This window comes from Branchiostoma lanceolatum, chromosome 15, assembly GCF_035083965.1.
Source record: "Branchiostoma lanceolatum isolate klBraLanc5 chromosome 15, klBraLanc5.hap2, whole genome shotgun sequence".
Taxonomy (NCBI): domain Eukaryota; kingdom Metazoa; phylum Chordata; class Leptocardii; order Amphioxiformes; family Branchiostomatidae; genus Branchiostoma; species Branchiostoma lanceolatum.
In genome coordinates, this window is record NC_089736.1 from 2,098,534 (window position 1) to 2,112,682 (window position 14,149).

At 45.0% G+C, this 14,149-nt stretch overlaps 2 protein-coding genes across 2 annotated transcripts in view; one reads left to right on the plus strand and one right to left on the minus strand.

Moving 5' to 3' along the window:
* Nucleotides 1–19: 19 nt before the first annotated feature.
* On the plus strand, nucleotides 20–8,194 carry LOC136449318 (angio-associated migratory cell protein-like). Its single transcript, XM_066449315.1, has 10 exons — nucleotides 20–242; nucleotides 1,385–1,504; nucleotides 1,785–1,904; nucleotides 2,158–2,297; nucleotides 2,918–3,062; nucleotides 3,438–3,637; nucleotides 4,772–4,854; nucleotides 5,111–5,201; nucleotides 6,679–6,833; nucleotides 7,206–8,194. Exons 1-10 carry the CDS (start codon nucleotides 134–136, stop codon nucleotides 7,279–7,281), a joined length of 1,239 nt encoding a protein of 412 aa, XP_066305412.1. The 5' UTR covers nucleotides 20–133; the 3' UTR covers nucleotides 7,282–8,194.
* An 818-nt stretch (nucleotides 8,195–9,012) lies between these two features.
* LOC136449316 (neuroblast differentiation-associated protein AHNAK-like) overlaps nucleotides 9,013–14,149 on the minus strand; it is a 52,368-nt gene continuing 47,231 nt past the window's right edge. Inside the window, exons 6-10 of the mRNA XM_066449312.1 lie at nucleotides 13,845–13,960; nucleotides 13,279–13,378; nucleotides 12,809–12,957; nucleotides 12,140–12,271; nucleotides 9,013–11,848 (exon numbers count right to left, since the gene is read on the minus strand). Coding sequence (XP_066305409.1) covers nucleotides 10,667–11,848; nucleotides 12,140–12,271; nucleotides 12,809–12,957; nucleotides 13,279–13,378; nucleotides 13,845–13,960 — 1,679 coding nt within the window. The 3' untranslated portion in view covers nucleotides 9,013–10,666. The remainder of the gene's footprint in view (nucleotides 11,849–12,139; nucleotides 12,272–12,808; nucleotides 12,958–13,278; nucleotides 13,379–13,844; nucleotides 13,961–14,149) is intronic.

Sequence of the window (14,149 nt, forward strand, 5' to 3'; positions counted from 1 at the left end):
TCTATCTCGCCAGCTGTCACTACTGTACGGTCCACTGCATATTGACCTCTGACCCGACCGTGAGAGGAAAACGTGTTTGTTCGGCGGGTGATCCTTCTCAGTTTTCTCCAATTTTACGCGTTTTGAGGCAGAAATGGGCGATCCCGGGCCCGTGGCGGGAGACGTGGACAGCGATGACGCCGGGTTCGATGAAGGTGACATTGAAGAGGTCATAGAACTGGATGGGCCGGAAGCAGACGACGGTACGTGCGTTCTCGAAGGGGGAGGGGGGCGACTGAGTTGTTTTTTGGAAAAGACTTTTATGGACATGTACACATTTGTCAGTGATTGGAGCATATAGAGGATAAAGGAGATAACTAAAGGACATTATTTTTATCGGTGCAGAAGTAGAATTAGAAGTGGTTCCATGTATAATCTTGACTGAAATGTTGAAACGTCTTGTGACAAATTAATTAAATTCGACCAAGGAAGCTTTATATTAAACCTCCATGATTCGACGTAATTTGTATCGGTTGACTATACAAATAAGGTTGACTATAGATATGATAATAAAGCACATAATGGATGCTTTTTGGGGTCTACCCCTATCACTTCTGGGATTCATTTCCAACGACAAGACAACTTTGTGATGTCACCACTAGTGTAACGAGCCATTTCTGTCCTGTTAACAAATTACAAATTCACCAAGGGGTGAGGGACAGGCAAGAAATGGCTCGTTGCGCTAGTGCTGACATCACAAAGTTGTCTTGTCGTTGGAAATGTATCCCAGAAGAGATAGGGGTAGCAAAGCCTTGTAAAGGTGATGTGTACAGTACTAGTACAGTGATGTGGTTAACCATGCAATATATGCAGACTGTAGATCTACCATTTGTGCTTCAATTTCAAGGCAGTACAACCTGAGGTAATTGTCAAGTGCTGCCAGCATGGACTAGCCTGAGTGCCAGCCTTTTTAGCTTCCGTCCGCTACCCTAGCTCCGCTGCTCTACCCAAGCTCCGCTGCCGGCGAGTGGAGCTTGGGTAGCGTACGGAAGCTAAAAAGGCTGGCACTCAGGCTAAGCATGGAGATACTGCCATGTTCATTTGTATCGCTTTGACACCCTTGATCATAGCTAACATGTTTAGACTCTTCTACTCTACTCTAACATGTAATCATTCAAAAGATGTGAACAATCCAAATGCACACGTAACTCAATGTTGGTGCTGATAGACTTTATAGAGGCTAAAAATTACAAATTTGGGCTTCAAGTATTAGAATCGGTGCCTAGTGGAAGAAATCCAGGCCGTTCGGAGTTTTGTACTAGTGATCATTTGAAATGTTCGCCTTATATCCAGCCTTCAGCTTGTTTAGCTCGCCATTGACATGGAAACGTTCTGTATTCATCAGCGCTAGCAGACGAGATGGATGTGATCGACCTCGGTAACCATGGTTACGGTGACGAGGGTGCGGAGGGGGACATGGAGATGATGACGGATGATGCAGACGTTGTCTTCAGTAAACACATCGGTCAGAGATACTTCTTCATCTTACAATAACATGTACTGATTACTCATTAATGCTGTGACAAAGAAGACTACTTTTCATTGACAAAATTGTCCTTATTCAGATCCACAATTAGCATAGCAATTGCAGTTACTCTTCCTGTGGTCTTGAACACAATGTCATGATTGAGTTGATAATATTGTTTTCTCCTTTATGGTTTCCTTACAACTGGTCATCAGTAACTTTTTTTGGTCACCTTTCTCCCCCTAATATAAACAATGGTACCGTCCCACGTCTCCTGCAGGCTCTGTGTTCTGCATAGGGCTGGACCGTACCACTGAGTCCCTGGCAGTGACCGGAGGGGAGGACGACAAGGCTTATGTGTGGAGACTGGGGGATGGGGAGGTACTGATGGAATGTGGTGGTAAGCAAGGGAGAGGGTTAGGGTTCGAAAAGAAAGAAAGAAAATCCAGTAAGGTTGCCTTACTAATAGTAAGTTTTACAAAGTGTTTTAGGGTATGTTGTCTGAAGTTGTACTAAGGTAGTTTTCTTTACAGAAGAGTACTAGTGTAGCTTTTGGTTTCTTTTTATAGTACATTAAGCTATATATTGTTTTCACTTCTATATAGTATCAAAACTTGCCATACACTGTATTGTTCTACTTGTTTCACTTCCAGGTCACAAGGACTCGGTGACCTGTGCGTGCTTCAGCCATAACTCTGCGCTGGTTGCCACGGGTGATATGGGCGGCCTGGTGAAGGCCTGGGACGTCAACAGCAGAGAACAGGTCTGGGAGTTCGAGGTGTCCGACTTGGAGGTGAGCAGAAATTTCAACAAGAGTAGAGTGTAACAAGAGTAGAGGCATCTCGATGGCACAGTGGAAGGGGGTTTGGCCCAGGCCAGAACTCAGAGGTCTTGGGTTCAAATCCAGGGTCCCCTGATTTGTCCTGTTGACATTGTGTCCTTGGGAAAGGCATTTTGCACAAACTTACTCACTTCACTGAGGTGGAAATGAGTACCTAGCTTTAGTTAGGGCGGTCCCTAAGATAGGATGTTAAATGGAGGTCCTGTGTTTGAAGAGAGCCACACCTCAAGCATGTAAAAGAACCTGCCACACTTATCGAAAAGAGTCGGGGTCCTTCCCAGTGTGAGTGGATCCTTCCCAGTGTGAGTGTGAGTACAGTCTGATCCGGGTTGACATCTGGAAAAGGTGATAGTCATCTGTTATGTCAATCCTTCCACAAATGTGGTGAATGTGTATAGATAAATGAATAAGGGATGTTTGGGGACGTTTAACAATACAGCAGAGTTCCTTGCCGTAGTCTTAGGTAGCCATGGTAATGATACTAGTTTGACTAGTTTGGTTGCTGTAGTGGACTATGGAGAAGGTACTAAAGATACTGTTTGACTTTTGACCTATGCCCTTTGCCCTCCCAGTGGCTGGACTGGCACGTGGCAGCGCCGGTTCTGTTGGCGGGGACGGTGGACGGAGACGTGTGGATGTGGAAGGTTCCGAGCGGAGACTGTAAGACGTTTCAAGGTCACGGTTCTCAGAGCACAGCTGGCAAGGTCATGCCAGACGGTGAGTGAGTTAATATGCTACGTTAGCTCTTGTTTGTATGTCAGAAAATTATGTTCTTTCAAGAATGGGTTTGTTTGATAGGTGGTTTGTTGAGAAATAGAACAAGTGAAATGCTCATTAATAAGTTTTGCCCTAATGTAGATCTAGAGGTTCTCAATTTTTTTGATAACAGCTTCATTTAAAACGGTATGGGTAGCTTCTTTTCAAATTGACACTTTCATTCAAATTGAGTAGTACAAGATTAGTGCACAAATAGCACAGAAAAACATGCACTGTGACACACACCTATACAATACATTGGTACAGTCCACAGTATGCATTGCACAGTCCTGAAGTGTTGGAAGAGTCCATTTCACTGACAGGTGGTTCCCACAGGTAAGCGGCTGTGTGTGGGATACGAGGACGGAACAGTCAAGGTGTGGGATCTGAAGCAGGGGGCGGCACTACACACCCTCTCAGGTCACCAGGGTCATACGGGGGCAGTGACCTGTATGGACTGTCACCATGACAATGTGCTGGTGATGTCAGGGGCGACAGACGGGACGGCCAGGGTCTGGAACTCAGCAGTAGGAAAGGTACGGGAAATAACACTTAGAATTAAAAGATAAATTCAAGGCCAGAAATAAACGTTTTAGTATCTGCAGCTCTAAGTTAAACCTCTTCATTATGTCACTTCATTTTCTACTTAATACAGTGCTAAACTTTCTTCCAACACTAAGGTATTCACGGATCGAATTTTGACGACCACTGTCGCCTTCTTCAGGATCAATAATGACCAATCACTACATTATGAGAGGTATAAAGGAGGCCATATACATCAGGGCACTCCAGCCATCACTCAACAGAGACAGTGGGCATTATAAACTTCCTGGCACGTTTGACCAATTGCTGATGTCACGTATCCGCATTGACACGTGTCAATAAAGTCACGTGTCCGTAACTCTTGCGAGTTTACGTTCGGCAGTGATTGGTCATTATTGATCCTGAAGAAGTGGTCGTCAAAAATTTGATCCGTGAATACCTTAGTGTTGGAAGAAAGTTTAGCATTGTATTATGATTACTACCAACACAGATGAGCTTTCATTATAATCATTTTGTACTTCTTGTGCATGAATTACTGAATAGATATCTTTGTATTTTTATTTTGAATAATTTATCGTTTATATGTCCATAGGCCACAGTTTCATATTATGAATCTTGCTGAAGCTCAAAAAACTTTCTTCACTGTATGTATCAGGTTGAATTAATGCAACCTTCTCTCCCCTACAGTGTGTATCAGGTTACATGTATGTAATGTTGTACTTCCCCTACAGTGTGTATCAGGTTACATGTATGTAATGTTGTACTTCCCCTACAGTGTGTATCAGGTTACATGTATGTAATGTTGTACTTCCCCTACAGTCCATATCAAGTTACATGTATGTAATGTTGTACTTCCCCTACAATCCATATCAAGTTACATGTATGTAATGTTGTACTTCCCCTACAGTGTGTATCAGGTTACATGTATGTAATGTTGTACTTCCCCTACAGTGTGTATCAGGTTACATGTATGTAATGTTGTACTTCCCCTACAGTCCATATCAAGTTACATGTATGTAATGTTGTACTTCCCCTACAGTCCATATCAAGTTACATGTATGTAATGTTGTACTTCCCCTACAGTGTGTATCACATTACATGTATATAATGTTGTACTTCCCCTACAGTGTGTATCAGGTTACTCAGCAGGCCCAGAGACAGGCGGCGACGAGGACACCAACTCTGTAGAGGCCGTTGGGCTCAGTAGGAGGTATCATCATAGCACTAGCTGTTGTCATTTTTTACTTATGTTTACTTTCTGGACAGTTGTTTTGGTCTACGAGCGACTACCAAGAACTTACTTACTAGTTCATTGATAGACTTCTCATTGTCAGCATTCTGTCCCAACTTCTATGTACAGTTGTTTCCATTCTTCTTTTTAGTACAAGAACAGCAATTGTATGTTTATGCTTATTGTTTAGAATTACCAGAGATTCGGTATTGCTAATTTGACCTTTCACCTGCAGCCAACCCCTGGCAGCAGTGGGCTCGCTGAACGGCACCCTGGGAGTTTATGACATCCCGACCGGGGTACAGAGACACAAGTGCAGCCATCCTGTGAGTAATGTGTCTAAAAATGTCTAAACAAGTACTCATAATGGAATATTTCTTTTGATTGTGATCTTTGCACACGTTTTCATGTTTTAGTCTCTTTTAGTTGTGTTCTTTACCAGTAATTTGCTGAAATCCACACAGTTTAACAGATTTTGATTAAGAATAAGATCCCAGGAATCATTTTTCTTTTTGTACAGTCAAACCTGTATTAGCGGTCACCTTTGCATAGCGGCCACCTGCCCATAGTGGTCACTTTTTGTCGGTCCCTTGGATTTTTCCCATTGACATAAGCATTAAGAATTAGGCTATAGCGGTCACCTGTCCAACGCGGTCGCGGCCACTCGATTTTCGGTCCCGCGGGTCTGGAAACACTGCCGATAACGGTCACGGCGCATGGTCGCCGCAAGATTCGGGAGCCTTCTTTCAAATCCCCGCAGAAAAAATGTCATTATAGCTGCAGTGTTACCCATGAAAATGTTGTACATGGTTTTATTTTGCTCCTGGTGTTGGTTTTGAATTTCCAAAACCGCTAAGACGCCAGATATTTCCAGACGAAAAGAGCCTATTTGTGCGAGGTCCTAGCGGGACGCTTTGCTTACTCGGGTTACTTCACTAGTAGTACCATGGGGGAGCAGTTTATCAAAAAGAGACAGACGCCTTTTATCCTTTAAAAAAAGGTTATAAAGTCATCCATTCTTTGAATATTCTGTTATCTTTTTTCAAAGAACTTCTTTGACGAAATAATTTTACATTTTGTATTATTTAATGTAGAGTGAAATCATAACTCACACATGCAGCTGCACCCACATTACAGTAGACTATTCCTATGACCTCACAGGCGCCATCTTGCAGCTGTTGTTTTTTCTCCCGGCAAGGAATCCGACCCAAACAGGCTGATTTTACCGTGAAATACCGCAATTATTTGCTGATAAATGATGTCGCCGCGCAATTGAAAATGACACGATTGTCTTTTGCAACATTTTGGTCGCATGTGCTCCGGATTAGGGGCGGATCGATGGATCGACTTGGACTTACATTTGCTTGTGGACAAATCCGGACCTACCGAAAGCAGTCATCTTGAGCCGATGGTCGTCTTGTTTAAGTGGTCGGTAGACCAAGTTTGACTGTACATGTATCATATTTGTATGTGAATAAATGTTTCTCAGTGGGTACAGAAAACATGTGCCACTTATTGCTCGTAATCAAACAACCGTTTCTATAGAGCGGCCACCTGTCCATAGCGGTTGATTTTGGCCAGTCCCTTGAGTGACCGCTATAGGCAGGTTTGACTGTACTTCTGTTGTATGCTTTGGTAACACACATTGTAACAACAGAATTCATCATCATCATTAGTCTTAGGCATATATGAATAGGTCAAGATAAAAGTACATGCCTAGTTGGGCAGCCCTGGCTGTGTGTGCTGAACAGCCGAACCAATAAATAAAGGTACAACCATCTTGTCCTCCCCCCTAACCTGCAGGGTGGTATAGTCCGCCTGCAGTGGGCGGAGTCGGGTTACCTGCTGTACACCAGCTGTCTGGACGGCGTGACCAGAATATGGGACAGTCGGACCGGCGCCACCGTCCAACAGCTGTCCGGCCACTCTGAGGAGATATTGGACATGGCCGTTAGCAGGTAGGCTGGTTGTCAATCAAAATTCAAGCTAGCCAATCAGTAGCCTCTATCAGGCCCCGCAGATGGCTGGAAAAATAGTAGAAATTGGCCAAATAGAGTGAATATGGAGTCGACAATGACCTTGCTCATGACTAACCCTAACCATGGTCTAGAGAAGGCCATGGTCGACTACATGTATGTGTGACGGGGGCTTGAGAAAGTGGCTGCCACTGGGCATTTGCTCCATTGTATCTATGAAATGTTTCCCACATAGATGTGCTGTTTGTTGGCATTTTCTATCAATTGTTTGAGGTCTTGTGAATGTTGTTTGTTTGTTTGTTTGTTTGTTTGTTTGTATGAAGTTCTGACCCCTTTGTGACCCTTTGACTGCAGGGATGGGAACATTGTTCTGACGTCATCGGGAGACAACACAGCTCGAGTTTTCAATCTGCAGAAACCAGAGCGGTAACACTACCCTGAACACCCCTGCCACACAGTGGAGCATGCCACAGTATTCAGTGCATATATGCAAGCCCTATTCTATTATGGATCAGTCCACCCCAAGAAGAGGGGGGATTACATGTATTATCTAAGAATTGAGGTAATAATGACACCCCTCAAACTACTACAGGTCTGAAGGACTCAATTAGTAGATGACCATAAAAAGATGTTAAAATAAGATTTTATTTTTTAACAAAATGTTATGTTTCTGCGGTAGAAGACAAAACTTTTATGACCATCACTAGCCAAAAATGTGGGCAAGTCTCAATTTCTCTTAATGTTGGTTGTGTTAAGTTTAGTCTTCTTTCATTTACCAACTCAGATGAACGTTCATGCTATGTTATGTTTTACTTAATGTAAGTATGATGTGACATTACTGATTAATTTCTTGGTGATAATTTATTCCGATTACTGACAGTTTGATATACTTCTGATTAGGGGTGGATACCGGTTCGCTGGACCTGATTCGGACCTTTATAACATCCAAGAACTGAGCCCAAAAAACCTTTTGGTCTAATAAAACAAAACATCAACTGGACAGGATAAGGTCCAGGTTCAGGTTCGAACCTGAACCTAAATCTCTGGACCTTAACTTGGACTTGGACCTTATTAAGCCGAACCGTATCCACCCCTACTCCTAATGATAGCCCTTACTATGGTAAAGTCTAGTCCACTGTTATAACACCAAGCAATCGAGTCAGGAAGAAGAGAGAATCTCGTTGCCATGTGTACATTCGCATGGTTTGATTTAAAAGCCAGCTGTTAAAAGAAACCAGTTGAAGAGACAACAGAGACTAATGTTGAAGAGAGCTTTTATCACAATTATCTACGTTGTACACAAGAGCAAACTATTAAAATTCATCATGGTGCCAAGGGTCAGAGGTACACTTCTTTATTTTATTTTATTTTTAAGTGGCTTCAAATGGTCGAGTGGCGAGGCTAGCTGACACAAGATCTGAGAGGTCACAGGTCAACTCCTGGCATTGCTGGCTAGATGTTGTTTCCTTGGGAAACATACTTTCCATGACTTTTGTCATTCTACCTAGGTGTAAAATGGGAACCTGACTTCGGCTTGGGAAGTAAAAGGCGATGAAAGGAGAGGGGTGGGCTCCGCCTTCCAACACTGTGCCCTTGACACATTGGGTAACTACCCACCGTCACTAAGCTATGGGATCTTTAGCTTATATTTTCTGTTTCATAAACATGTATATAATGCAGGAGGTAAGAAGCAAATAAACTATGCTGCATTATATTGCACTATGATGGTGTTGGTAAAAGAGTTTTTATTAAGCACAATCATCCCTTTTGGGCCCATCTGTACGTTGGAAATCCTTACATCTAAGCGACCAAACCCACCCTTATATCCAAGTATTCAAGTAGTCTTTAAAACTATACATAGAGAGAATGCCTTAATCTTCTACCCTTAACCTTCTCCCTGCTGCCTAACTCTGTAACCAATAGAGAGTTGAACTGAAACAGTGAGCTAAAGGTTATAAAGACATTATTTACGGATGTTCCATTTTCGTAGTCTCCAACCAGACCCAATAGATCGCAAAGACCGTATCCAACTGGAAGAAGGAGCTTGTAATGCTTGGGTTGCAAAACGTACTTCCTCTGCCAGTTTGATACGGTCTTTATGCGACCTATAGATCTGCTTTGAGATTACCATTTTCGTGAACACAAGAAAGACAGGACACAGTTGTAATGAAGAGCCAGCACGTCCATGTTTATTGGAGGTCAGTGACAGTTCATCTGATGTTCTACAAGTACAGGGGTCTGACGCAACCGTTCTCTTCAGCGTCGTCTACACCCCCCAGTACTGTCACTGCCACACAATATCATTACCCAAATATAGTACATCACTTGCGTATGCCTTTCCGTAAGCAAAGGGTTCAAACATTAGTTGTATGTACCTGTAGGACATGGTAGTATTCTACATACAGCGACCCTCAAGGGTGATTTTTTTTACCCTGTTAGTGTTTGTTCATTTTTTAAGCATTCATGCAAAAATAAAAGTAAAGCTCTCTCTAGAAAACTTCAGTTCGCAGCGTCAGCGCTCGCCACATGGCTTTAAGACAACCCAAGACTACTAAGTCACTCTTAACTATCATACAGATAAAACCTTTGGTGCTTAACGTCTCTACTTGCGATTATCGTATCTTACATCACACACCACTGTCGCCGCTTGCCATACACCGTAGTATATATCAACAAGCTCTCCAATATGTGGGCAGACAGCCAGTTTGTTGTTTAGGTCTTGCTTGACTTTTTGTGACGGTTTTTCCTACTTTTCTTCGTTTAGAGGTGGATATCAGTCCGCTAGGCAAAATGTACACCGTGTTGAAGACACTACGAGTGCGATTTTTTTGGCGGAAGCATCAATTCTTTGCTGCCTCGAGTTATTCCCATTTTCGTGCTCCTGCATAACTTGGTTGTGCAGAAACCTTCCTATTTCAGTATCAGCCACGAACACAACGTGCTGATAAGGACTCACTAGCTGTGACAACGTAAGGAACCTGAGATCAACGGCGATCGGGCGAAATTCGTGGCGCTTCACTCCCAACTTCTACACAAAGGCACAAGCGGAATCAAAACTTCTCTGTGGCCTCAGTTGATGCCTCTACGTATAATAAAGTACGTACTTTCCTTTAAGCCGTTCATATCCAGGATTGCTAACTCATATACATGTGTACATCAGAAACTCCGCCTTTCTCAGTATGGAAGGCCAAATCCTGTACAGTGGTGCATATAAGATAATTGAATCATATTCATTCCGTTAAGAACAGTTTTGAAGGGAGAAAAACATACCAGTGAAGGAAGGCACCAATTTTCAGTGTCAGGAAGAAATAGAAGCCAGGTAGCAATAATAATATTATTTACAACAAATCAAGTTGTGCACGTTAAGTGAACTTGTCTAAAGTAAAAACTTAAACAAAGCCTTAATTCATAAAGAGTTACTACAGGAGACAATAGAGATACCCCGCCGATGTTTACATTAAAAGGTTCAAGAACCACACGTTGATATATACGTGTTTCCGTTATTTTACAATGAAATGTCACGTGAATTGCACGTGCTGGGTTGCCCGTAAATCAAGATGCCATCGCCATCTGGATTCCTGCAGTATCAACTGAAACCGCAAGGAGACTTCGTCTTCTGTCCGGTTTGACTCGGAAGTTGTCTAGTTCAGAATCATGTCGTAAGACTTACTACCTGTAATATATTAATCATTTCCTAGTTCTACAGTTCGTGTGTTCCACTAAGCCGGTTTGTCGGGAAGATGGTCGGTGCTCTGTTCTCTGCTGACGTACTTCCGGCTGGAACATCCGGTGCACTTGACCTTGTCCAGCATATACTACAAGTAGTGTAAGGGTCCTCCCTGCGGGGGTGGCTGCTGTGGCTGTCTCTGCTGCGGAGGTTGTTGCTGTAAGGGTTGTCCAGGAACGGGCCTGGGGATGCCCCTACCGCGGCCTCTCGGACGAGCCTGTCTCGGGCCTGGTCGCACACCGCCCCGGCCGCGACCCCGTCCCCTACCTGGTGCCGATCTTTGTGTGGTGGGGGGCAGGGATCTGGACCTGCGGGCGGGCTTGAGCGGCTTCAGGCCGAGGTTTCTGGGCGGTCTCTCCTCGGAGGTCGGTCTCTTGCCCCGCGGAGGCGTGAAGGAGAGCTGTCCCTCCGCCTTGGCCTCCCGCAGGTCGGCCTGCCGGTCGATCAGTGGCGATGAAGGCGCACTGCGCGTGACCAGGAACTGTTCTTCTGCGGCTGCTGCCTCTGACGTGAGCGGTGCCTCGCCGGTTTCTTCCAGCTCTTTCTCATCTTTTCCCTTCTTCTTTCTCTTCTTCTTCTCGTCTTTCGTTTCTGTCGTGGGTGGAGGACCGAACGACATTTGTAGCGCCCGGCCTTCCTCCAACTCTCGGAATGGTCTATGTGACGATTCCACTTCTTCTAACGACTTTCTCTGCTCCGTCTTTCGACTTTTCTTGCTCGTCAGGGAGAAAATTTTAGACCTCTTCTTAACCTCAACCTGTTCTGCAGCAGCGCCCTCTGCCGACTCCGCTTCCACTGCAGCTTCTTGTGTGGCAGATTCTGGTTCGATCTCTACGACCACACTCCTCGGGAACACATCTAAAAGTTCGGCGTACTCAGCCCGCCCCATGGCTTCCGTCCAGGAGACAGACGCCTCCTCCTCCTCAGCTTCGCCCTCCTTCTTCTTACCGGACTTGAGTTTCCACGAGCTCTTCTTCTTGACCTCTTTTTTAGCCGCCGGGGAAAACTCGGCGTCACCCTCGATGGTGATGGTTTCCTGCGTCTCGAAGTGGAACTGCTGGCCGTACACAGGCGCCCAGCTCTCCTCATCCCCCTCCCCGGGGAACAGACCAGGTCTTTTCGCCTCCGCTTTAGGCGCCGCTGCTTCGGCCGCAGCCTCAGCTTCCGCCGCCTTTGCTTTCTTAGATCTTAGGAGAGGAATCTTCGACCTGAATGATGGAAGCTTGGACTTGATCTTGACCTTCTTCTCCCCTGGGGTCAACTTGGAAACCTGGGGCGACAGAAAAAGAGTTACTTTTATGTTCAACTTTGTTAGAAAAATGACAACAATTGCGCCAGGAACACGTGGCGTGTACGTTAAAATACATCAAACTTGTCGATAAGATGAGAGTCGTCCACAGTATGATGAAGAAAACCTAACGATTCCAAACTCATTGGCAAGCCCTTAACATTGTCCCCTGGCTACTCCCCGTTGCCATATGTTGTTCAAAATATCATACGTAAAATGCATGAGATTGAAAGCATCAAAGCAGGAACACATGAACTATTTGCTGTTACAGACCTGGACTTGGTCGCCCAGCTCGACGACCGCGGCAGGCTTCTGGACCTTGGCGTGCGCCTCGGCGTGGGGCAGCAGCTCCCGCATGGCCTTCATCTGGGCCTCCTGGATGGACGCGGCGATCTTCTCTCGTACCTGCAGACCACACGCAACGTTAATGGCTTTATTAGACACACAGTCCTTCATTCTGCACCCTAGAATAAACTTTGACGTTACTATGGGCCAAACGTTTCTGTGGGCCAGACGTTGCTATGGGGCAGATGATCCTATGAGGCAGACTTTTATATGGGGCATACGTTGCTATGGGGCATACGTTTCTGTGGGACAGACGTTTCTGTGGGACAGACGTTCCTATGAGGCAGACTTTTATATGGGACCGACGTTGCCATGGGACAGACGTTGCTATGGGGCAGACGTTGCTATCGGACAATAGTCCAGCGGACAAATCAGACGAACTGGGCAGATTTGTCTAAAAGCAGCAAATTGTACATGTTTGGTCTGTAAATAGCAATAAAAAAACCCGACAGAAATAAATCATTTTGAAGTGGAGTACAACTTTAGAGCAAATTTAGTGCCTTTAGACAACTTTGCATAAATTCTCAGCTATGCCGCTGTACGACGCCGTTCTTACCGTGGACTAAGCGGGTCGACCGATGATGAAGCCGTTCTTACCTGGTCCTCGCCCTTGGCGATGTCGTCCTCCGTCAGCTCGATGGTGATGACGCTCTCCACCACGGCGATGGGCTGAGGCAGCTCCTCGCGCCGCAGCTCCTCCACGGAGCTCGCGCTGTCCCGGCTGGACGACGGGTCGGGCTTCGCCTCTGCATGGGACACAGGGAATGGATCATCTGTTTGTTCCTTCGGGCCTATGTTTATCTGTGTGGTGCCATCCTAGTTAGTCAGCTAGTAATACCCATTCATCGTCACATCATAGTCAGCTCTTCTAAGTCAGCTCTGGTATTGTTACTCCTTAATCTATAATGGTAGCGAAAAAGAAACTAATCTGGGTGGTATACCGAGGCTAGCTATAGGCATCTTTCCACACACACACTGCAGAAATCTCACACGATACATACACAGATAATATCGACGAAATCTAACACATATTCAGGCTGCTTTCATGCACGTGAAGGTTCACCCACCTCTCAGCTGAACGCCAGCCTCCAGTTTACGCTCCGACCTCGGCGTGAGTTTGGGGATGTCGATCTTACGGACTTCTTCCAGAGACGCGGGCTCCATCTTCTACAGCAGGTATAGTAACACGTTGCAGTATGTAACGGATTGATTTGGGGATCTCATACGATGTCACGTCTTTAGACATTATTGTAATTCATTGGTCTACTTGATTTTCAGAATCTTGGATGGCCATGACGTGCACTTAGACCTAAGCAGTGCAGACTGCTCTACCTTGTTTTTTTATTGAACTGTAATTGGTTAAGCTACCTAGGTAGCTTTGCACCTGGTCTATAAAAGACAGACACATTGTATCTGTGATCATTCGAGCCCTAACTACTGAGAAAGTCACACACAAGGCGAAACCTGTCTGGGTTTGAATAAAGTTCTAAACGGGAACTATCCGGCTACAGCCTTTTCTGAAGTTGTGGCGTGAGTGTGTACGGTTAACTCAAGGTTGTCCACTATTAATTGCCTAATTGTACATACAGTACAGTTTACTCCTATAAGAAGACATTGTGTGACGTTTATGCACCTTTTCCCCTGCCTCAGGACTCAGCTCCCCTTCAGGCATGGGCGCCCCTGCTCCGAAGTCCATGGCGAAGGTGGGCATTTCCACTGTTGGTAACTCCACCTCTGCTGAGCCCCCACCTGATGAGTAGGGAATACGGACATGTAGACATTAGAAGTTTAGGTGTGCAAGTTAAACTGTTTTCATACATGGAGGATTAGATACGTAGCTACTAACAGGATGAGGCATTGTTCCGGTACAGCTTAAATATGAGTATACCTCAGATATCGCTGCAGTCATGTCGACTGACTCATAATGAACAGAGAAAA

Excerpts from the sequence above, each read along its gene's own strand:
- LOC136449318 (XM_066449315.1), top strand. The coding sequence starts at position 134 with ATGGGCGATCCCGGGCCCGTGGCGGGAGACGTGGACAGCGATGACGCC. Across the intron at positions 3,638-4,771 it reads GGAACTCAGCAGTAGGAAAG|TGTGTATCAGGTTACTCAGC; the intron begins GTACGGGAAATA and ends CTTCCCCTACAG. Across the intron at positions 4,855-5,110 it reads GCCGTTGGGCTCAGTAGGAG|CCAACCCCTGGCAGCAGTGG; the intron begins GTATCATCATAG and ends TTTCACCTGCAG.